Source organism: Balaenoptera acutorostrata, chromosome 2 (genome assembly GCF_949987535.1).
Source record: "Balaenoptera acutorostrata chromosome 2, mBalAcu1.1, whole genome shotgun sequence".
Classification (NCBI taxonomy): Eukaryota; Metazoa; Chordata; class Mammalia; order Artiodactyla; family Balaenopteridae; genus Balaenoptera; species Balaenoptera acutorostrata.
In genome coordinates, this window is record NC_080065.1 from 185,435,947 (window position 1) to 185,460,253 (window position 24,307).

Consider the following 24,307-nt stretch of genomic DNA (forward strand, 5'->3'; position numbering starts at 1 on the left):
TTCCCAGCGGAGGACGCGCGCCCTCTGCTGTCCGGAGGCCAGAGCGCTGGCTGCGAGGAATAAAGGAGCCTCTGCCAACCTTGGGTGCTCGGACACCCCAGGCTGGGGCCGGCCGCCTAGTATTTTGGAACCCCTTCCTCAACTGGGGGACGTGGGACGCGTCGCCGCCCGCTTTGGAAACTCATATTCGTGCTCCGTAATCTCCATAATGAAATCCACGTAAAAAAATGTTCATGGAGTGCCTGTTTGCAGTAAGCGCGCTGTCTGGGTTCGGGACTGGCCCTCCCCTAGGGAGCTCGCATCCCAGTGCGCGAGACAGACCCGTAAGAAACAAGGTCATACAGATATCTGAGCCAAAAGGAAACTCGGGGGGTTGGGACACTGGCTTTGCACAGATGCTCAGAAAAGGCTTCCCTGATAGGGACCAGCCAGCCTTTAACAGAGAACTTATATCGATATAAAGTAACAACTGCAACATTGCAGTGCTAGGTTTGCAACACATAAGCATGTAATATGTCTAACAAGAAGAGCAAGGACGGGCCGAGGGATGAGAGCTATATATAGGAGTACGCTTTCAATAGTCACTGGAACAAGGTGTCCATCTGAAGGCGATTCTCGTACATTAAGATGTATGTGGTCCCATGGGGCCCAGCAATCCCACTCCTGCGTGCATACCCCAAAGAACTGAAAGCAGGGACTCCAACAGATTTTCACACCCATGTTCACAGCAGCATGATTCACAGTAACCAAAAGATGGAAACAACCTAAGTGTCCATCCATGGATGAGGGATAAACACAATGAGGTCCACCCACACAGTGAAATATAATTGAGCCTTAAAAAGGAAGGAAATTTTGACACATGCTGCAATGTGGACGGACCTTGAGGACATCAGTGAGAGAATCCAGACATAGAAGGACAGAATACTGCATAATCCCACCCATGTGAGGTCCCCAGAGGACCCAAATCCATAGAGGCAGGAAGTAGATGGTGGGGTTCAGGGGCTAGGGGAGGAGGATGGGGAGTTAAGAGTTTCAGTTTGGGAAGAGAAAGTTCTGGAGATGGATGGGGGGAGATGGTTGCACAACAATGTGCATGTACTTAATGCCACTGAGCTGTCCACTTTAAAAATGGTTAAAAATGGCCAATCTTGTATCTTTTTAATTTTTTTTTTGGCTGCGTGGCATGTGGATCTTAGTTCCCTGACCAGGGATCAAACCTGTGCCCCCTGCAGTCAAAGTGTGGAGTCTTAGCCACTGGACCACCAGGAAAGTCCCCTACTAATCTTATATTTTGTCACAGTAAAAAGCAACCCAACAGATGTGTGTGGTAAACTATAGAACCCCTAGAAAACTCAAAACGCACAATGAAAAAAATTAAAAGAATTAATTTTCTAGGTACACTAGAAAATAGTCACTGAATGCAAAAGAAACGCGTAACAGAGGCATACAAGAACAAAAAGACATGATACATAGAAAACAGTTAAACGTTTGGCAGGGGTAAGCCCCATGAATGGATCGAGGATGCAACCAGCCCTGCAGGGAGGCTGAGGTCCTGGAAGAGAGAGTGAATGTGCAAAGGCCCTGAGGTAGGAATGAGAAGCTAAAACAAGAGAAAAGGCCAATGCCCTCCCCTCCCCCCGCCACATGATTCCACCGCACCTCACTCAGTTTGCGTGTGGGGCACGAGGTGACCGTCTCCAGCCCCCTACCGACTAGGCTTGGCCAAGTGGCTTTGTGGGGAGCTGGGGCTGGCCTGGAGGGGATGGGAAGTCTGAGCCCTCCTCAGCCATTTCCACAACGGGGCGGGGTGTGGGGGGAGGTAGCCAATTAGGCTTCACGTGAAGGAGGGGACATCCCTCCGTGCCCCAGTGGGGTACAAGCACTGTGTTTGGGACTGCAGGAAGTGTCTATCAGGGTGTGAAGGTGCGAAGCGGGCTTGCCCAAGTTTATGGAGGCAAACGCGGTCCTGGGAGCTCCTGGCTGGCTGGAAGGCCCTTCAATGATTGCACGGCACCCTTTGGCCAAGAGACTAATTTTGCAGATAATTCATCTTGCTGATGTAAGGAGCTGACTTTTAACAATGCAGCGACACGTGGTGGGGACTGCAGGGTGTGGGCACGAGGTCCCCCGCTCTGCCTGATCCTGCTGCTTCTGTGAACCGGAGGGACGGGAAGAGGAGGGGTGCGGTCTTGGAGAGTCATCTTGGGTCTGGGGGAGAAGATGCCCGTTTCACTGGCTTTCTGGGCTGAGCCAAGCTTCCCTTCCCCTGCAAAGTGTGCTGGGCTGGGGCTCTCCGGCTGTCTAGTTCACCGCATTCTCGAGCCTGGCACACTGGAGCCATCCAGGATTTATGTTCTGAAATCTCGATTGTTGTTTTTACAACGACAGAACGGCCCCGTCACTTCATGTGGCAGAGGGCACTCTGCAGGTGGGAACTCATCCCACCCCGCCTCCCTGGCCCCCAGGTTCCCTCTGCATCTCTGGGATCCCCCTTTGCTGGGACTCGAGCTGCTCCACTGCCCAGGCCTGGCCTTGCCTCTCGGGCCCTGTGAACAGCAGCTGTGCGCCCACCAAGTGCCCACCATGACGACCTTCAGCTCCCTGAGCTGCACCCGACCGGCCCTGAACTGGGGGTGCCAACAGCCCCCCCACCCATGTCCACGGCCCACTTCGTGGAAAGATGAGCGGCCTGCCCGAGGCCACAGTCAAGGTGTCACTCCCGCAGGGGCGGGGGAGGCCTGGCCAGCCCCACCCACGTGTGTGCAGACGTCTCTTCCTCAGAGCCCGGCAAGTGGCCTCTGAACCCTGGGACCCAGGGTCCCTCACAGTGGGTCTGCAGCTCTGACCAGGCCCGCCCCCCAGACCAGATCCCCCAAAGCCCCAGACCTGCCGAGGAGGGCCCGGGCTCCCCGCACGGAAAGGGGCTCCTCCCAGCAGAGGGAATAACGGACACAGCGTGGGTTTCTAATCCAAACGCACTTTCTTTATTCAAACCGGTCAGCGGGGATGCCCTGAAGCCCCAAGCGCGGGAGATGGGCTGGCCCGGCCTCCTGGTCCTTGACGCCAGGGCGGACACAGGCGAGCACGGCCCCACGGCGCACCTGCAGACGTGGCCAGGCACGCCAGTCGACAAAAGCAAAGAATAAACAAAAAACAAAACACACTCAGTAGATTTCTTCTTTAAGCTCCCAGAGTTTCTGGACCAACGAGTCCCAACCCTCAAAGCCAGGAGTGAGGGACTTAAAAACGCCCCTCACCTCCACCAGTGCCGACAGAAACCCTGTTTTAAATTAAAAAATAAGCGAGTATACATTGTAGAAAATTTCTCTTAAAAATCTCACAATTTGTAAATGTATATTTTTTTCTTTAACATAAAAGTTTACAATATACGGTAAAATAAAGGCTCAGGAAAATAATTTCAAAAAAAAGGAAGAAAAAGAAACCTGAAGTTTTGAATTAAAGCTGAAGAATTTTTTTAACCCTGTTGTTGAACCAGTGACTTTTTTATTGAGCTGATGGGTTAGAGAAAGAATACGTTTAAAAACTTCGGTCCAGATGCCCACAGCCACCGCCAGAAGCCCCCCACGCTCCAGTTGGTATTTTCCCCAAGTTTGTGATTGTCACGAGTTCACAAGTTTGAATCCTGGCCTCAGCCGTCTGACATCCTCTAGGTGCTGCGGCTAGCGTCGGTAGGGGTGGAATCCTTGTACGTTGTGGTTCTGACCGCGTCCAAAGCCACTTCCGCCGGCGGGGGGACCCCCCGAGCCGGGCACCGAGGGGCCCCCGTAGGAGGGGGGCTGCTGGCTGGGGTCTGAGAAGCCCTGTCCGAAGCCCGCCAAGTCCTGTCCGTAACCTGCGGGGAAGAGCCCAGTGAGCTGGGACCGCTTCCACTCCCACTGGCACCCACGGCCAGGGCCCTGTGTGGGGCAAGGTGTGGACCCGGAGGGTGGAGGGCCCACCTGGGAGCCTCGGCAGGACCCTGGGCAGCTGTCTTGCACAGAAAGAAAAGCAGCTCCGAGACCCCTCGGACCCCTCGTCTGTCCCATCTGTTCTCAGCCCCTTTCCCCGATCACTGCCCTGCCCTCACGGCCGGAGAGGCCCTTGAGCCTGGAGACACAGATTATCTGGCCTGCCTTGGTGGACCACAGGCTTCTAGAAAGTTTGTCCTCGGGCGGAACACAGGGTGGACTCAGCACAGATTTCAGGACGGGAGGAAATGTGACAGGCCAGCCTGAGGTACAGGTACAGAGCTTGGCCCTGACGGTGCTGCCTGCACAGCCCGTCCAGGTCGGGCAGCCCCTCCTCCAAGCAGGAGCACACCCGCACCATGCGCGGCAGAGGGGGCCGTCCAGGGGGCCCAGACGCCCACCGTGCTGCCCCATGGAAGGAGAGCTCGGGGTCAGCAGGGCGGTGGCCGGCCGAGATCCTTGCCCCGGCAAGGGCCCGTCCCCGAGGGCACCGCCGAGTCCACCCCCGCCCGGGATGGCAGAGGAGGCGACATCGTGGCCCGGGCGCAGGCAGTGGGGACCGTGGAGGAGGAGGCGCCACCTACCTAGGCCACATCACTGCTCAGCCTGACCATAAGAGTGTAAACAAAGTGAGGGCCGAAGCCTGGCGGCTCTGGAGAAGAGGTACCCAGGCCTGGCAAGAGACGAGACCAGGCTGACTGCCCCAGGCGGCCTCGGCAGAGGAGCGGGGGCGGGGAGGGGCACACGCGCTGTCGCTCGCACACCCCCACCAGGGGCCGGCGACCCCACACCCGCCACCGCCGCTGCGTCCTGCTCCGGGTGAGGCGAGAACCCACATGCTCAGGGACCGCGGCCGGGCAAGGCCCCCAGGGGAACAAGAGTGTGCGATGTAGGGGTGCTGGGGGCGTCTGGTTCAGCGCCAGCAGAGCCCCAGGCCCACCCTGTCCCCACAGGAGCTCCTCTGATGGGTGCGGACCCCGGGCTCCAGCATCTACCTGGCGAGCACCCTTGGGGACGCACAATGCTGACGTCGCACGGCCCTCATACCCGCCTTGCGCCCTACAAACCCAGACACCCAAGGCGGCAGGGCCTGCCGGGGCGCCCCCAGGCACAGGCCCCGGACGCCTGCCAGCCGCGGATGCTCCTCCGCGCCAGCGCCCTGGCCGAGACCCCAGAAACCAAGCGCCTGCTTCAGACCCGCTCGAGCCTGGGTCTCTCGAGCTCTCCCCGCGGCGCGTGGATGCAGAGAGCGAGGCACTCACCGTACTGGCTGTACGGGAAGTCGGGCTGTGCCGACGGCGGTTTGCTCATGTCCGGGGCGGCCTGAGACGGAGGTGGCGGGAAGGCCAGAGGCGCAGCCCCCGGAGTGGCCGGTGGCGGGGGGACCCCCGGGGGGGCGAACTGATCCGGTGGGGGAGGTGGAGGCCCGTAACCAAAACCTGCAGACAGACAGTAAAGACAGACACAGACGCGGTGCTCGCCCTCGGGGAGCCGCCTGGACCACCTCCACCCCAGCAGCCAGGCCTCGAGGACACCCACAGGCCGGGCCATTGGCCGAGGAAACGACCCCTGCCGGGCAGAGCCCGACCAGCCACCAGCCTGGCAGCGCATGCCTAGCGGGGAGGGGCCGCAGCCCGGATGGCCTTGGGAAAGCGGGAAGTTGTGAGCCGTCCATGAAGGGTGCCCCGCTCTTTCTCATCAGAAATGAAACTGGCCGGGGGCTGGGCAGGGAGCAGGCGCCCCTCCTGTAAGGGCACACGGTCATCAGGTGGCCCGCAGGCCCTGGTTCGGGCTACAGGGCTGCACTGCCCGGTCCCGGGTCACTGGCCACAGGGGGCCGCTGAGCACGCCGCCCCAAGGACCACGAGGGAAGGAAGGCGGAAGACACTTCCCACCGGCCGAACGACACACTCAAGTGGCTGCCTGTCGGCCCTACAAGATCAGGTGAGGCACTTCTCTTTCCCAATGGACACGCGGTCACCAGGTGTGGCCACACCCTCTACCCACGGTGCTGGGGGACAGAAGGCCCACCCCAGCCCTCCAGGGGCGCTGACCATCTGATGCCTCTTCAATTACAGCTGGGCAGAGCAAGTGAATCAAGCCCCCTCAAGTGAAGCACGGAGAGCAGGTCCCGAGGGATTGAGGTGAGCAAGAGCTGGGGGGTCGGGGGGTCCTCTGTACCCGACAACTCCCAGCCACCCCCACCCCCCACAACAGGGCCCGCGGCCACTTACTGAACTGCGGGGGCGCGCCGTAGCCCTGGGGGAAGCCCTGGGGAGGGGGGAACCCTCCGGGAGGGGTGGACACGATGTAAGAAGTGAAGGGCGGGGGTGGCGGCGGGGCTCCTCTTCCCGCGGGGGGCGGTCCGTAGCCACCTGGAACACAGCAAGCAGGCTGAGGGCGGGCAGAAGCCCCCAGCCCCACCCGCCAGCTTCACACCCTGTTCTCTCCATCTCCTCCCAACAGGGACTCACCGATTGCCTGTCCTGCTGGCACCCACATCCCTGCGGGGAAAACAGAGAGGGGTGGGTGCCGCGTCAGCGCCATGGCGTGGACTGGGGACCCCCGCCCCCCGCGGGACCTGGTGTCCTGACGCATCACGGGTGCAGGGGAGGCGTCAGAGGGGAGCCTTCCTTGGGTCACGTGGACCCAGCTCTTCCAAGCAGCCCCTCAGACGGGAGGGCGGGGACGCCCACAGAGCAGGGACTCAAGTCGCATGTGTGGGACTCAGGCTGGGAGGCAGGAAGCCAGGGCGGCCTCCGGCCAAGCGCTGGTTCTTCCCCTGCTTGTGGGTGTGAGGGCATCTGGTCTCGCTAGATGGTCCCCTACAGCCGTGGCTTGTTTTGCAATAAAAAACATTCTAAAAGCCAGCCCTGGAGAGACCAGGAATGAAGCCTGGAGCCATGCAGAAACGGGTCTATGAGCTTGGGGGCGCCCGGTGCCCTTCCCTGGACAGTGTCCCTTCTCTGGGTTTCTAAAGGGAGTGGAGGCTCCTGGATCCTGGCTCGGGGCCCCTGGCCACCCCAAGCCTCCCCCAAGCTGTCCGTAAAAGTTCTGCCAGCCCCACATGGAGGGCCCGCAGCCCGGGGAGCTGGAATAGACCCAAAGGGCCCAAGAGGCAGGACTCCATGCTTCCTCCCCACTGGGTGGAAACCCCGCTCTCCCCAAAGCCTCCGACCAGAGCCTGCGCAACAGTCAGGCCACGTCCATCTCCCACTCCGGCCTCGTGGCACCTGCCCTTGGGGACACACCTCCGACCTCCACCAGAGGCACCAGCCCAGCACTCCCAGCGCCCGCAGGCGGCAGAGGGGACAGACCCACCCAGCCCTGGACAGGAAGGGGCCCTGGCGCGGGTTCCAGCCCCCACGGCCCCCACGCGTGCCAGTGGGCGCGTCCCAGCTGTGGATGGGCCCGTCGGGAGGGGCGTCAGCCTTACCTTGTGGGCCGTACCCCTGCTGCCACGTGGGTGGGGGCTGACCTGCCCAGCCGTTGGCGGCACTGGGCACGACCCGGCTGCCCCACTGGCTGGCCCCCGGCTGGCCCGGCGCTTGGCTTTTGCTGTCCCGTGGCTCGGCCCGTTTAACTTCCACCTAGACAAATCGAGCTCTGGTTTAGGGAGACGCTGAGGGTCTCAGACCCCCTTCCCTTCAGACACACCCTCAGATAACTTACAACTACACTTAGCATCTTATGACTTAAAACTAAATACTTAACTATAAACCTTATTTAGGCCAGTAACTTTTTTTCTTAAAAAAGTTTTTAAATTCTTTTGTCTAAAAAATGTTTCTCAGGTACAACAGATCCAACTGTAAGACACATGAAGCCCCACCCACTGCAGAGCAGGGCTGAGGGCCAAGAGTCCGCAGAGAGTTCTGTGCGTGACAGGGGGCTTTCAGTCAAGTTAAGGGGCAGTGTCAACCCAGGGTCACGCAGGCCAGGCTTGTGCCAACCATCGCGGCCCTCCTCTTGGCCTCCCTGGCCGTGCAGGCCCTCTCCAAAGCCCCCACCCTGCCTGCGCCCTTCAGCTCATACCTGAGAAACACAGTTGGTTTACTTAGGTTTTTTATTTAAAATGTCTAATGGAAGATAAAGACTTACCTTCCCCAGGCTAACGCTTAAAGAATCTCAATTAACTCAAAATAATGTCAGAGGGAATGGATGTGATAAGAGAATCTTACATTACATCTAACAAAAAAAGGAAACAAACATGCAATAAACTGGACGTTGGAATCAGTAAGCAATCTTCATACTGTGTTAGGTCAGCAGCCCGGGGCCCTCCCGCTTTTGGCCGTGCCAGGAGCCGCAGCGTGTGGAGGGCGGGACAAGGGGACCGAGGTGCCCAGCCCACCAGGCCTAGCCCCGCCTACACAGCCTTTCCAATGTGGGCCAACTGACAGCAAAGACCCCCGATTCCAGGGCTGCGTTAGCATTCTAGAATCCCCAGTTATTCTTGTTTGTAGGATAAATTTTAGTGAGGAGAAAGAGACAATGAATTCACTTGGAGTCGTCCTTGGGGTCTCACAGCCTGGTGCGCCAAGCATCGTGTATTCAGAATCCCATCAATTCTGCCTAAAGGCGTTCCTGGGAGAGAACAGACAGGCGGGGGACAGAGGCACAAAGACCCCACCTTCCGATGCCCCGAGGATGCTCCACGGACAGGAACAACATCCCCAGTAGCTCAGGGCGGTGTGAAAGCAGGACCAGAGGACCCATTTCAAAGAACTCAAGTTAATGAGTCTTCACACTTTCCTTAAGGGAATTTGGTTCCTGCTTACAAAGCAAAGCAGCCCTGTGATTTAAAAAGTATACATATTCTTTTAGTCTTCCTATTCTGCCCTTAGCTTTTAATTACAAGTGGGCCCCAGCCCTTCGAGATGGGGCTGGAGCTGGACTCTGCCCCGGGAGCAGATCCGTGCACTGAGCGGGCCTCTCTGTCCCTGAAGGAGGACCTCACTTCTCCCCAGTTGTAAATGCCACAGGACCTTAAAACATGGGACACGGGGCTCCTCTGAACGTGTGTTCATAACAGCGCACACCCTCGGAATCTGCACGCTAACCTTAAACTAGGAGCATCAATGAACGTCTCAAACTGAGAGCGTGACTGTGTCTCCTGCACAGTCAGGTTCGGGTGGAGCTGAGTCAGCGCCCATCTGTAAAGGGAGGGGGTGGGGGGGTACCCATGGGGCCAGAGGCCCTCCATGTCTCAGCCGACGAGTTGGCCAGGGCTCCGGCAGAAGGGCTGGGCTTGCCGAGGGGACGAGGACAAGCCGAGGGCCTGGGAGGGACGGCAGCCTGGCCGACTGCACAGCCCCCCACCAGCTACTCAGGTGAGAGCTGAGTTCTCAGCAAGCTCAGGGCCGGAAAATGAGGGGTCGGGCCACCTCCCGAGAGGTTCCCTCCGTGGCAGCAACACAGTATGAAGATGAAACAACCAGAGGTCACTTGACTGCATGGAGTTAAGAACTATCAGGAGCATGTGGTCGGTACCGAGTTCACAGTAAGTGACCCAATTTGAAAACCAATCCTTCAGGATGTTTACGTTGCCTTCAGTTTTACACGGAACCTGTTCTCAAAGGTTCACGGCCCGGCGCTTTACGGGCCGGCATGGGATGGGAGGGGAGGGGACACACATCTGAAGGAGTGGTCACTGAAACCAAGCCTGAGGCAACCCGTGACTTCACTGGACGCCAGCCTGCCCGCCCCGCCGGCTGCCCCCCAGGGGCTCTAGAGCCAGGGGCTCCCAGAACCGGGTCCGACCCCCAGCACGGGGTCCCAGGATGACTAGCCCGGCCCTCCTCCTGTCAAGGGATTTCCTCTCCAGTGAAATCCCTAGGTTGCCTAAGACTTAGTTTGGTCTTAAGGTAAAATAAAACTACAACTACACACTTTTTTGCCCATGATGTCGTGAAAATGCATGTTGACAGCCTGGTCCACTGATTGTTCGTCCTCGAAAGTAATAAATCCAAAACCTAGCCAACGACGAAGAGTGAATCAAGGTAGCAGGGTGTTGTGACACAAAACAGGATGATGAACAGTATTAGGGACGGGCCGAGGGATCGACCAAGGGTTTCAGCGAAGCAAGTGTGCAAGGCTGTGGGGCATGAGCACGTCTCAGCCCAGACGCCGCTTCCTCCACAGAGATGACCTTGGAACCACCGGGGTGCATCTTAGCAGCAGCCCGGACAGCAGGGCGGTGAGGGCCCGGCGGGCGGGCAGCCCCGAGTGTGTCATGGGTGTGCTTCTGCTTTTCTGAAACCCAGGGTCCTCCCCCTCGGCTGGCAGTCGCTTTGCAGCTAGTGCTGACAGCAGCCGTACATTGTTCTAGCGCCTTAACAGAGGTACGTCTCTACCAGTTAGAGCCTCGCCAAGCTTGCCCAACGCTGTTGGGTAAGCCCGAGGAGTCCTGCCAAGGTAACGTACGTATGTATACAGGTGTCTATCTACACGTAGCTACATAAATAAATACACAGAGATACAGGCCACAGTGGGTTCCAGCAGGTCAAACACTGCTGTCGGCAGCAAGAGCAAGAGGCACCATGTCATCAAAAGGACAATTTCAAAGGGAAAAACAATTTAGCGTTTCCCAAACACAAGAGAGTGCAGTATAAACGAAGTTTGCTGGTCTGGTGAGCGCGGCCGCCTGGCTAGCGTGGAGTGTCCAGCCCTCAGGCTGCTGCTCTGGCTCCCCAGGGCCCATCTGCGCTGAGCACTACAGGCCCCCCACGGCAGCCGGCTGCCGGAAGACCCTGAACAACAAAGGACAGGCCAGGGGAAGGGCCAGGGCCGAGAAGGGGCGGAAGATGGGTGTGGGGGTAGGGGCACGGAGCACCGCGGGAGGTGGATGCACGGGGGGGGGGGGGGGGGGGGGGGCAGCCCTGGGCAGCAGGGGAGGGAGCGCCCAGGAAAGAGCAGCTGCCTCCAGGCCTCTCAAGCTGAGCAAAGAAGGATGCGGGAGCACAGTCGTACAGACTGCGTGGAAAGACTCCTGGCAAAACTGTGGTGGGAGAAGGATGGAGGAAGGAAGGCAGCTCAGAACGGTGGGCGGCAGCCTCGCAGGGAGGCCTGTTCTCTCCGCACACGCGCGTGCCTGAACGTGACACACACGCACACAGAACCTGCACACGGCGTGGGGAGGAACCATGAACATACTGGAGGAGACGGGCCGCAGTGGCGGGCGCGGGCACGCGGGAGGGCGTGAGGGAGCAAAGGCAGCGGCCGGGGTGTGTGGGGACTGAGCACCGGGCGGGGACGGGGAGGCTAAGATGGACCGAGGGACAGGGAGGGAGGGAGGGAGGGAGGCTTCGGAGAAAGCTCAGGAAGGAGAGAAAGTAGGGACGAGCTCTCAGGGCGCCTGCTGACCAACTGCTGGCTCTGGCGCAGCTCCCGCCCTCCACCCGCCTAGCACTGGGGGCCGCGCGGGGACTCGCCAAGCCCCACGGCGGAGGAGGATGTCAGGAGCCACATGGGAACGGGGCCGAGAGGCGAGCCCCGAGCGCTCTCCCGCAGCCCCTCCTGCCCAGACCCCGCCCAGGCCGCCTGGCGCCCCCGGGGGCCCGGGCTGAGGACCACAGGCGGCCCACAGGGTGTCTAAGAGCAGCCTCGGGACCCCCGCGTCCCGAGGCGTCCCAAGATCGGAGGCAAATGGTGTAACACAACATGGGTGATGAACGGCATGTGAAAAAGTGAACGTTTTCTCCAAGTGCAGGAGTGTCTGAAGCCACAGGGCTCGCGGTCCTTAGAGTGCAAGAGGCGGTGAGTCGTGGGGAAGGAGCCCCGGGGCGGGGCTTCTAGGGACGCGTCTGTCTGTCAAGAGGCGACATCACCGCTGAGGAAGCGGAACAGAAACACACTGAAACTTCGTTTACACCCCACTGGAGCAAAGCCCGCTCCCTCCTCTGACTGCGGGACTGGCCTGTACCTGTGTGATATAATTTAGCACCTGGAGAAGAGAAATCTAAAAAGATATCGTTAATCACAAACAATTCACAGAGAGAAAAGGAAAAACAACTTACTTAACATTACTGTACTTTACTATGAAACACTTAAGTATGTCACTAAGCATGTACGTCTACATTAAAATTAAGACTAAGACTTAACAGCTTAATCGACATGAAGTGAGGATACGTTACTTAATCATGGAGGAAGAGGAGGATGAGGTTCAAATGGCAAACTATTCTCCAGCATGGCGGGCGCATGCTGCGGGCGGCGCCGGCCACGCTTGGATGCCTCGACAGGCTGGGCAGGGGCCGTAGGGCCTGGCGCACCTAGCTCACAAGGCCAGTCCAAAAGCGGTTCAGGAACCAAAACACAGAGGCAGGGACAAATAGCAGCAGCCAGGGGGGGAAAAAAAAAAATGGAAAGAAAGAAAAACAAAGGGCACGGAAATTGGGCGCCCAGTGTCCCAGCCCCACAAACCAAAGTGGACGTGCAGGTGGGCGGCTGGGGGAGCCTGGTGGGGACACGCTGGGGCGGCTCCTTGCCCTCCTCCCACCTGCCCCGCCGACTTAGGGGAAAAAGAATAAGAAAAGAAGAAAAAAGCATGGGATGGATCAAGGGAACTCCACGTTCAAGCCGAGCTGGGGCAGACCTAGCCTGACGACATGAAATGAGACTCCTGACTTCGCTGGAGTGAACTTAAAACAGGAGACGGTCGTAATTGAGGAAGTTCACAATTTAAAAGAAAGACTAATCTTTCAGGACACCCTTAAAAACAGAAACCATGTTGAAATTCATTCCAAGTTGTAAAAACTTCAAAAGAACGAGCTTAAAAAAAAAAAAAAAAAAAAAAAGGTTGTACCGCCTGCCCTTAGGAAGCAGACAGGCTGGGGCTGCGTGGGAAGGGACTTCAGTCTCCAAACCACCCTCTCCTGAGGCAAGGCTCGCTACAACCACCACCTAATTGTGAGATAGTTTGCCATCTGAGGGGAAGGCCAGGGACAAACTCCATCTCTTTTACCTCGAGGCCTCTGCTTTTCCGCGTCGTAGATCATGACCACTTCCGTGACCTGGAAGGGAGATGGGCATCTGAGGGCCCAGGTCTGCAGGTGGCATGGGCACATCTGCCTACAACACTCCCGGCCCCCACTGCCTGGGACTGGCTGCCGAGTGCAGGAAGTCCCGAGGCAAAAGGCCAGCTTCCTGGGCTCTGAGACCCACGGGGCTGAGAGCAGGCCGAGGGGTGCTCACGGGGCAGGGTGGGTGGCGGATCACCAGGGGCCCAGGCCCCACGCTCCAGTGGGGAGACGAGAGCCAGGACCTCCCACCCGGGATCAGAGTCCCCGGCCTGGCTGGGCCACCACGCTCCCCTCCTCGTCCGCTCCGCGCAAGTTCCTGCCAGGCCCTGGGCACACACAGGCACCACCAGGCAAACACGCTGCAGCCGGGGCATGCGTGGCCGGTGGAAGCCTGGGGGGACTTCGTGTCTCCGCTTCGGATGAGGGGACAGCCTCCCCGCCCACTGGCCCCCTAAGCCTTGCCTGTGTCCTGTCTGCCCTGCTAGAACTCAGCTCCCCATAGGAGCCCCTGTAAGATTCTGACGTTTTTTAGCCTCTTCCAGAAAACAAACCCACCCGCCCCCCATCCTATGGGAGGGGGCGGAAGCCTCACCCAAGCCCAGCCCCTTCTCCCTGACACCATCTAGCACTTTCCACTGCGGTGGCTACAACCGACCCGAGGGCCTTCCAGGAGGTCAGTCTGTCCCATTTACAGTAAGTCCTCTCCTGGGATGGTAACTGGCCACGCAGGGAACGGATGGGGCTTTGGTCTGCTTTGTGCCAGGCTCAGCCTCCCCAGGACACAGGGCTCCGCCACTCCCGCCCTGACCGACCTGCTGCTGGCGCGGGGAGAACTCACCACTCCGAATTTCTTGAAGTATTCCCTGAGCTCTGTCTCACCACAATTGTGAGGAATTCCACCGACAAATATCTTATTTGATTTACTGTTATCACTCCTGGGTCCTTTCTGCTGTTTCAAGGAAGAGAAGATCGTTAGTTCACGTGGGGAAACTTCCTAACACTCCCCACTGTTGTGCACGGCGTGGCCTCTGAAGGTCAGACCAGACACCCCAGGAGCCCAGTGAGTCCAGAAAACCGCAACGGCTGCTGTACGGACAAACGCGTCCACCCGCCGACAGAGGCCGGGGCGCCCCAAGTGCGCCCACCCACGGCGCCTGCCAGCTCTGCGGTGTGGAACCCAGGGCTTTAGGGGAGGAGAACGAGTACCAGGGTGGCCTGCACAAACCAAACTGGCAGACCAGTCTCGCTTCCAGGGGCAGTGTGTAAGCTGGTGATGCAAGGACAGTGGAAAGTTCTGGTAACTGAGGCTCAGTTGCCACCTCTTCCGCCTTCTGGCCCGGACCCCGCTCTCTGTGGACACCCCGCGCTGCCACCTCCTCCCACCCCCCCAGACACCAGCAGCTGGGGACGCAAAGGCTGCACTTTTGGGCGTGGGGGCAGGGTGCCAGCGGCAGGGGCAGGCACGGAGGTGGGTACACACACGGCCGGCCTCCGCAGCCACAGGTTCCGCGTCCTTCGATTCGACCAACCATGGATCAAAAATATTCGGAAAAAAAATTCCACAAAGTTCCACAAAGCAAAACTTGAATTTGCCGCACGCCAGCCAACTATTTACACTGTATCAGGTATCATGAGTCATCCAGAGATGGTTTAAAGTGCACAGGAGGACGTGCGTAGGTTACAGGCCATTTTACGTAAGGGACTTGAGCGTCTGTGGATTCTGGTCACCTCGGGGGTCCTGGAAGCAGTCCCCGCAGATCCCACCGAGGGACGGCTGTGTAGATCACTGATGCTGACCACTGATGAATCTGGGCAGTGTTTTATTTAGGTGTTCACTGTACCACTCTTTTTCTGTATTTGATATTTCCTAACAGAAAGCGGGAAAAATACGCCCTTGGTCTGAGGCCCCTGATGGAAATGCAGGTGCCCGGGCCCTAGCCCCACACAGCCCCCAGGCCAGCCCGTCCAGCAGGGCTTTCCTCGAGGACAGGGCACTCTGGGTGACGGCTGGCCTGGTGCCGGGGGCCACACGCGGCTCACAAGAGTCCCAAGGTGGGTTCTGAACTCAGCAGGTCTCCTCCCTGGAGGGGAGCAGTCAGCGGAGCGCTGAGCGGGGGGCGGGGGGTGGCCGGGAGCAGTCGGCGTGGATACAATGGAAGGTTCCTAACGACAGATGGCTGTGAGCCGTCGTTTGCAAGGTAGACTAATAAGAAACTTCTCAGCTATAAGATAAAAAACTTCCAACACTGAATCGACCCGAGCAGTTCTCAGCTGCTCAACCTCATGCCGGAAGCCCTCCTGTTGCTCAGTCAGAGTGAGCAAGGACCCAGGTCAGAGACACGGCTCCCCTCGCATCAGCGGCTGCGGGACACCCAGGAGGAGCCCCCAGCCCCTTACCCAGCCTTCCTTCGGCCGCGTCCTCTCCGGCTGCATCCCCCGAGGCGTACATGGCTTTGGGTCGATCTGTTGGAAGTTTCAAAGGAACAGTGGTGAACAGGAGGCTTGTTTCCCCCAGAAGAGAAGGTGTGAGCAGCAGGGCCAGGGGCACAGGGCCCATCAGGTGGCCCGGGCCGCATCCTGGCCCAGCGCCCGGTCTAAGCTCGGAGACTTAACCCCTTCAAACCAATCCCACGGGAAAGCAGTGCTCGATACACACACACACACACACACACCATAGCTCGGGCACAGAGGCACGCCCAGGAGCCACACACAACAAGACGGAGAGCTTTCTTCGGGGACCGGCACTCACGTTTCGGCCATCGAGGGTGTGTGGTCTGCTGGCCAGTACTGTGCCCACGCAGTTTGGGTCTTTGAATTTGACGAACCCAAACCCTCGAGACTGGTTGGTTGTCTTGTCTTTCATGATCACGCAGTCCACAACCTCTCCATACTGGGAAAAGTAGCTGCGCAGCGTCTCTGCTCAGAGATCGGGACACACGTACATGCACAGCAGGGCGTTAGGCAGGTCACACGCTCCCAGCCCGTCAGCCTGACCTGGAAAGTGTGCAACTAGCAACCTTTAAACTGGCTGATCCACTGACGTGGGGGCAGCGGAGAGGGTGAAGGACGGGGCGCCAGGGAAGGGAAGGTGCACCCCATCTCCACGGGAAGGAGAAAGGCCACAGCTGAGTAGGCAGAGCCAGAGGATCCCTAGCCCTCCTGGCTCCACCTCCACACGCCAACAGCCTCTGCCTTCAGAGCCGGCCACCCTCCCCGACCGTGACCATGACCATGAAGCATCAGGACGAGATCAAGTTCCAAAGCCCACGATCATTCATCTCTGCCCCCATCAACTCCTGATCAAGTGCCCCTTCCCAGAAACCAAGACAATAAATAAGTCAAGAATTAAAGACAATTCACACAATCCAAAGACCGAGGTCCACTCGCACCTACCTTGGGTGGTGCTCCAGTCAAGACCGCCCACAAAGAGCTTCCTGCAATGCAACGAGAAAACATTCAGGGTCAAGAGGGTTCTGCCCTGGGAACTCCCTGGTGGTCCAGCGGTTAGGACTCGGTGCTCACTGCCGTGGCCTGGGTTCAAGCCCTGGTCGGGGAACTAAGATCCCGCAGGCTGCGTGGCACAGCGCCCCCCGCAAAAAAAGAGGGTTCTGCCCAAAGTGCCGACCATCTGGCCTACCCTAAGGTGGTAACCCGGGGCACGGCCATGGCCCAGCCTCATCAGTCAAAGGCATGAAAGAGGCCTCCAAGATCTGCCCCCAGGGCGGGCGTGAGAGTTAGAACATCCCAAGTCGCATGTACACGCTAACCTCAACCACAGTAAGAAAAGAGAGACCGACGGCACCCCCTACCGTGCCAGTTTGGGAGCAGGATCACGGGGCAGCTTCCCAACTGCTCAGCAAACACCAAAGGTTTCCAAGTCCAGAGCTGAGATCCCACGCAACAAACTCGGACGACAGCGGGGGTGAGGGCTTTAGGACAAAGCTGGGATATGCAGCACGTGGTCACAAGTAAGGACCCACAAATCACTGGGGAGGTCCCTGGAGCTCAGACGTGGCAGGGTGGCCCGGGCTGTCCTTTCGGACAGGTGCCCTAGAATGTTTGAGAGGAAAACTTCCGGTGGCCTCCCTGCCTAGTGTCCACGTGGTCCCGGGGCGGGTCCAGAACCCAGGAGCCTTCCACTGCCCACCACTCTCAGGCTGGCTGGGCCTAAGTGAACGGAGAGGTGCCCTGTGCTGCAGGCTCCCAACCCGATCCTGGGCAGGTGTGATAGGGCAGGCAGGGGACGGGGCTCTCCATCCCGCCTGCTGCCCCGGGGAAAGGACTGACACCGGCACCCTCGAACGGCACCCAGGCACTGTCCCCGTCCACAGCCAACCCCACCTTGCTTGGCTTGAAGACAAAACGGCCCCTTGAGGTTGAGCGCGCTGAGCCCCCGAGCGCCCAAGAACCGGCAGCCGGGATGGAAGGACAGACCCTTGCAGGGCAGTGGCCCTAGCCGCACTCAGGGGTCCCTCCCACTGCGGTTTTCTGCCTGGGGGAGAGAAACTCAGTGTGGAAGAAACAATTTCCCTGCCCCAGACAGGTGGCCCCTGCCATCCTCAACATGTCCCCGTCCCCCCCCCCCCCACAGAGCGCGTTCCTGGATGGGGAGGCCAGGAGCTCTCACTCGGGCCTCATGACCTTCCTGTCCTGTCCCCTACGCACCCCTGCGAGGTCAGGCCAGGCTCCTCCTGCCTCCCAGAGACCCTGGGGAGTACAGCCCACAGCTGTGCCCCACTGCCCCAGGGCCTGGCACCCAGGCAGGCGATGACCGAAGGGCCCTGAGGCCGGCATGGACCACCTCTGTGCCCAGGCCTTGGGCACAAGCACAAATGGGTTTGCTGTGGAAAAGCAGCTTGAAGAAACAAAGGACCTGGAGCAGTCTCAAAAAACCTGAGACAAACGCCAACTCACTTAGAGGAATACCCACCTCTGTTCAGCCTGCACGTGGCCAGGACAGGAAGGTTGTCAGCCAGCCCCTCCAAGCAACCCAACCCCCATGCGCTGAGGAGGAAGGAACTGGTCTGACCAGTCCAGGTTCCAGCCCTCGTTTAAATTTCAAAATCAGATGTTAAGGGAAAAAGAGAGAGAAAGGCCATCACCTGTGCAAATTGACAAAACCGGAATCTGCCCCGTGGATTAGACGATGATATGGTGTTGATATGTGCTTCCTGATTTTATCACTGTGCTGTATTTAGAAAATGTTTCTGTTCTTGGAAAACAGGACACACAGGAGCGTCCAGAGGCGCACAGGGCTGGAACGCAGCACGGAAAGCACGCAGCGGGGCCGGCGTGAGGAGGTCGTGGCGACTGTGCCCCTGTTCCTGTCACTGCTCTGCGAGTCCCAAGTTATATAAACTAGGAGGCGAAAGCTGCTCACCCCTGAGAAGATGCCAGGAGCACAGCTGGCACAGGAGAGAGCTCTATGTGACCGGAGACCCCATGCCAGCGCTGTGCTGGGTGCTTTATATGTTTCCTTTCCTCCTGCTCCCTGTCTGCAGATAGAAGGTTCCGGAAGGCCCAGGGAGACCTCACTGACCCGCGGTGGCAGGGACTCGGGGGCTCTAGGCAGACTTGGCGCCATCGCCGGTATCGCAGCCAACACACCTGCACAGGGCGCCGGGCTCTGCCCACCCTGCCGCCGTCAGGGGGTGGCCCAGACAGACTTGCTGGCACCAGATGACCTCAGGCCTTTCTGGGCGCTTACACACGACTCAGCAGATGAAGGATCAGCTGACCCCGCGTGGCAGCCTCTCTCCAGCCCTTCCCTGCTCTGAAGGGTGCCAGAGTCATCACTCAGCTGAAGATGGAAACTGGGGGGCCCTCCCACAGACCCCGCCCCGCCCCCAGGGGACCTCCTGGCTCTGTCACACCCCTCCATCCCTGGAGACCCGAGAGGAGGTCTGCAGTCAGCGTTGGCTCCCGGGGCCTGCACCCTGACTGCCGGGGTGCAGTCGCTGCCTTCCTCCAGGAAGGGGTTCGGCACAAGTGACCGGGTGCTGGGATCCGGGAAACACTCACCCTCTTCCGGCTGCTGAATGGAAAACTGCTCTGGATGACTCCCCTGCTCTGGATGACTCCCCTGTTCTTGCTCTGGGTACTTTAGGACAACTGTGTGGTACGTACGCCAGAAAGTCAGGCTCCGGTGGCTTCCCCGGCCCAGGCTGCCCACGGCAGGCACCACAGGCCGCGCCCAGGAGGGCAGGGGGCCGAGGCCAGGACCCCTCACACCGTCCGACAGGCGGCCCTCTCCTCGACAGCCTGTGTTCACGCCTTTCTGCAGCCAAGGAGCCACCCCACTTTCAGCCCTTCTGCTGCGACAGAGTGGACACCCCAAAGACAGTGGTCGGGGGGGCAGGGGTCTCACCCCGCAGACCGGGCTTCCCTCCGCTGGCCGGTGAGATCACCTCTCACAAACTATGGGGCTGCACAACACATGGAAAGCCTGGGCCGACCTTCGCTGAGCACGTGGGAGGCACGCCAGCTCCCGACAGACACCACAGCCCACCGACCCCCGCCGGCCGGAGCCCCCCCAGACAACGGCCTCCGCTGAAACACAGCCCTGCTCGCCTGCAGGGGTGCCCCCAATTCTAGCCTGGCCACCCTGGGAGTGACCTTGGCCGAGTCCCCTGACCCTTCTAAGCCTCGGTGTGCCCCGCCGAGGAAGGGGTCAGAGCTGAAGCTGTAGAGGTCCAGCGCAGCCCAGGGCAGGGGCTCTGAGGAGGGGCCCCGCACAGAGGGCAGCACGCCACCAGGTCCAGGTGCTGGGGCCCACTGCAACGGCCGGAACCAGAAGTGAGTCAAGCGGAGCAGCCCCCAGCATCACAGCCAACTGTACAGGCGTCCAACCAGCCCTGGGACACATGTCCCAACCCACGGGAGCGAGCGGCATGGACACACTGGGAACCAGGCCTCAAAGAGCAAATGCTCCCAAACAGGAGTCTCACCTGGACAATCCTGCCCCCAGGGGACACTGGACCACGTCTGGGGACATCTGTGGCTTCTGGCATCGAGGGGGTGGGGGCCAGGGATGCTGTTCCACACCCTGCAGAGCCCAAGACAGCTCCAAAATGCAAGAGAGAAGCCCCAGAGAAAAGGCCCTCCACCCCCACCCCTACAGGGCAGGAAACACCTCTTCCCCCACCACACAGCAGACCCCCCATAGGGCGCTCACGCCCACAGGCCTCAGGAAGCTCCCGGTCTACACCCACGGGGCCAGCCAGAGCTCAACGGAAGGCTCTCCGCGTCCAAAGCCTCCGCAAGTAACCATTCCAGAAAGAGCCGCGCCCATGAGGGACCCACAGGCTCCGCCCCAGGACCCCTCCGGTGCTAAGTCACCTGAGCCCTCATGTGCCCCCCCATCACCCACCTCCCGCGTTTCCGCCGTGAGCAGCCGCGTGCCCACGCTCTCTCCAGAGACCCAGTGCCGCTTTCCCTCCCCTCCCCCAGGTCCCTCCTCGCCCTGGGACCCTCCCCTCCCCTCAGTCACATCCAAGGGTCCCTGTCTCACCAGCCCCGGGGAACGCCAGCAGAACCACATCTGCCAGATAAACCCCCCCTCAAACTCCTCTCCGGCTCCATGACACGTCAGTCCCCAGAACCTCAGTCCGGGGACCCCTCTTTAAGCTGACTCTCCAAGGCCACGGAGGAGACCGGGACACAACCCTGACCACTCCCCGGCCCTCAGCAAGGTGAGCGCCTGTCCCGCCGGGCGGCCCAGGAGGGAGGACATCCGCCCCTGGCACCCGGGCTCCACGAGGCCACACGTGACACCTGCTGCTCCTATTGGGCCTCTGCCCTCAAGACCCGCCCCGGCTCTGCTCGGGCCACTGTGACAACCAAGATGACGAAAACATGAACTAAAAGCAGTGGCCTCACCAGCCCCTGTACAGTCCAGACGCGGGGAAGCTTCGCCTTCAAAGGCTCAAACTCAAAAGTGCAGATCCCCGATGGGGCGGCACCCCAGGCATCCACCCACTTCCTGAGGACGCAGGTACCGTCCCGACAGTGGAGCCGCCCCTCTGGCCTGGGAGCTGCTCGCGAGGGGCTGACCAGACACCAAAGCGAAGGAGGTCTGAGGGGAGGGTGGGTGTCGTCAGCGATCAGTGAGACTGTCACATCCCCGTAACATGACTACCACTTCGTCTGAGCATGATGCGCGTTCCCACACGGTGACCACCCAAAGTGGGCAACGGTGGTCCCCCCACGGGAAACTCCAAGAGGGCCCATCACCAGGGAGCCGGATGGGGTCACGAGCACTGAACTAGAACAGCCACACAGAGCAAGGAAGTCAAGGTGGACCCAGACTTCCCACAGCAAACGGAAACAAGGCTCCCACATAAAACAGAAACTGACCTATGTTTTGGGGCAAAGCAATAAAGTTTCGGGGACACCTGACATCTACGACTTTAGAACTCAGGTAACCTGGGCGCATTCAGCAGGGTGGCGAGGGGAGCGCGGCGAGGCAGGTCCCTCATCCCGATCCTGGTTCTGCTACTTGCTCTGCGGCCTCCCCAAGCTGCCTATGGGTCTGGGGTGGGTCTGCGGTGCCGAGGGTGGGACCCTCCAGACCCAGCCTTGGATCCTGGCTCCACCCTCTCCCAGGGGTTGGTACAAGCTGTCGGGGTGAACCGCCAGGGACCCCTGTCTGGCCATCTCTTCGAGGGCACACCGAGGGGCAGGCCTCTTGGATCTGGAGGCTCCCTGCCTTCCCAGGCGAGAGGAAAGGCAGCTCAGGCCTAAAGAAGTCAGCCTCTTGGCCGCAGAAGGCTTGGCTGTCAGGAAAAGAGGCCCATGTGGCTGTGGAAGACCTGCTGCCCTCCCTCAGGTCCTGCCCCTTTCGGCAGCAACTTTCTTTCTGCCCACATCCTAGTTTCCCAGCGGAAGCGCTGCAACTTTTCACTTACCCGACACACAGCTCAGACTTCCAGTGCCTGTACGTCTTTCCTAAACAAAGCAGGCTAGGAGCTACACGCCTTCTTTCTGGTCCTCTAAACGCTGTGGGGTTCTGGAGGGGGGAGCCCACAAAACACACTTTATGTCCTATGGTGTAACGTGCTGCTGGAACCTGGCGGAGGCTCAGTGAGGCCAGCCACCCACCAGCCAACAATGACTTACTCACCAAATCAAGCGTTTTGTAAACACCACATCTGTTCAAAGCTAAGTGCACGGAGAAATGTACACAAGGCCACGGAAACCCAGCCCAGGCTGTTCTGCCATCTCCGCAAAAAGAATTTAACTGTAAAATTACGCTGATGCTGTAGAAACCAGTCTCTGCAAAGAAAACTGGACCAAACCCCTAGACTAGGGCAGAATGGGATTTCCTAGCTCCTCTGGGATCACTCTCCTCTCCAGCTCGTTTAACATTAGGCAAGGATATAATTAAAAGGGAAACTTAGCTATAACAAACCTTTTCTCACTAATAGTTGCACCAAGGAGAAAGACCTCAGGAGCACGCCTGTCTGTCCACCGCCCAAGTTTCTCTTTCTCTTTATCTTAAACCCGCCCATGGGGGTTAGGTGGGGGCTGAGCAGGAAGGGGCTCCAGCAACATAAAAACAACAGTTGCAGACACCCCATCAGGTGGCGCGGAGGCGCTGAGATGGTGGACACTGCGGGGTGCGCTGCTTGCAGACCGGGGACGGCCCCCCATGACCTTGGCCCTCGGGCCTTCGGTTTGCCAAACTACTCTTGGGAGGAGAGTAGATGGTTTAGTGGGCACTCGCTGAGCCCCGGGTGGGAGAAACTGGGCGGTGGCAGAACTGGAACCCCCCCGCCCCGACCGGGCCGCCACGTGCGCTGACCCGCCAAGTTCGTGCACGGGCTAGGGGCTCCCTGGACCCCACAGGTTCCTGTTCGAGGTCCCCGAGGAAAAGCACGAGCACGGAGACGGTTCCGCCCCCCCCCCCGCCCGGCCAGCGAGAAATCCAGGCGCGGGGGCAGACAGGGTGCCCCGAACCCACCCCCCACCCCGGGTTCCCGATCGAGGGTCTCCCTGCGGTAAACTCCGGCTCGGCGGCGGGGTCTCCCCCCGGCAGGAAACAGCAGGGACCCCCAGGAACCCCCAGCACTCCCCGGATCCCCCGGTGGAGGTTCGGGGTCGCCGACCACGAGGCGGCGGGACACCCGGACCCCCAGGACTCCCCGGATCCCCCGGTTGCGGTTCGGGGTCCCCGGCCACGAGGCGGCGGGGCGCCCGGACCCACAGAACTCCCCGGACCCCCGGTTCCCGCTCGGGGTCCGCGGCCACGAGGCGGCGGGGCGTCCGGACCCCCAGGTCCCGCCAGGGGCCCCCGGCCCGTCGCGCCCCCGGGTTCCCGGCCGCCGGCTCGGCACGGCCCCGCGGCGTGACCTTGACGGGCCGGGCGGGTCTGGGCGGGGGCCGGCCGAGGCGGCGGCGCGGGCCGGCGCGTCCTCACCCGATCTCGTCGGCGCCTGAGTTGTTCATGGCGGCGGCGGCGGCGAAGGCGCTCGACGTCCGGGCCCCCTGGCTCGCTCCCGCCTCCGGAAGGTCACTGGCCCCGGCACCCTCCCCACAGCCGCGGCCCGGATCTGCGCAACGGCGGCTGCCGCGCTGCCTCCTCCCCTCAGCGCCAACGGTCACCGCGCGCCCTCGCGCCCGCGCCGCCGCCCTGCGCACGCCCGGGCGCGCTCCCGCACGGGGCCTCCGGGGGCGGAGCCAGGGGTGCGCCCGTGTGCGTGCGTGCGTGCGTGCGGCGGGCCCGCGCCGCCGCCAGTTGGCCGCTGCGCGTCGGCCTTCCTCCTCGGCGACTGCAAGCGTCGCCGCGGGGCACGTTGGGAAGTGGAGTCCCGAGCTCCGGCGCCGGCCCCGCCCTGAGGAGGGGAGAGCGCGGATCGAGCCGCGTGCGTGCGCGTGCGCGTGCTGAGAGCGTACGTGCGTGCGCGGCGGCGCGGGGCGCGTGCGCGGCCGGGCGCTCGGGGCTAGGCACCGCGGGGCGCAGGCGCGGCTGTGGCTTCCTTGTTCGGTCTTGAGTGCGGGGCGGGGGCGCGAGTGGGGTCTGCAGTGGGAGGAGGCCACGCCCGCACCCCGCCAGGCCGCGGGAGGCTTCGGCGCCACGTTCCGCTCCTGCGCGTCGAGTGCTCCCGCTGCCCCCAGAAGACGATACCGACGGTCAGAGAGGCTCATTCACCTGCCCAAGGTCACTTACTCAGGGAAAGAACTGGAATCAAATCCAACAGTTGGCTGTAGATCCAATGATTATGAAAACACATCGAGTCCCTGCCATGTGCCAAGGATTGTCCTGTCCTCATTTGTCCACACCGGTGGTTTTCACCCAGGGTGATTCAGCCTCCTTCTCCCCCCGGG

General features: G+C 60.4%; 1 protein-coding gene across 8 annotated transcripts; it reads right to left on the reverse strand.

The window, feature by feature from the left end:
- Positions 1-2,957: 2,957 nt before the first annotated feature.
- Positions 2,958-24,172, reverse strand: DAZAP1 (DAZ associated protein 1). Of its 8 annotated transcripts, none has more exons than XM_057539938.1 (13): positions 23,400-23,616; positions 16,792-17,032; positions 16,376-16,416; positions 15,732-15,898; positions 15,380-15,445; positions 13,821-13,931; positions 12,925-12,973; positions 9,855-9,937; positions 7,405-7,558; positions 6,443-6,472; positions 6,203-6,343; positions 5,231-5,407; positions 2,958-3,853 (listed from the first exon to the last, which is right to left on the reverse strand). In XM_057539938.1, exons 4-13 carry the CDS (start codon positions 15,843-15,845, stop codon positions 3,681-3,683), a joined length of 1,098 nt encoding a protein of 365 aa, XP_057395921.1. In that variant the 5' UTR covers positions 15,846-15,898; positions 16,376-16,416; positions 16,792-17,032; positions 23,400-23,616; the 3' UTR covers positions 2,958-3,680. The 8 variants fall into 8 exon arrangements, with proteins under 8 accessions (XP_057395921.1, XP_057395918.1, XP_057395922.1 ...); XM_057539935.1 differs by lacking the exon at positions 23,400-23,616 and adding an exon at positions 18,085-20,406; XM_057539934.1 differs by lacking the exon at positions 16,792-17,032 and adding an exon at positions 4,553-4,641 and having other exon boundaries at positions 3,726-3,853; positions 23,400-23,619.
- Between the last annotated feature and the right edge of the window lie 135 nt (positions 24,173-24,307).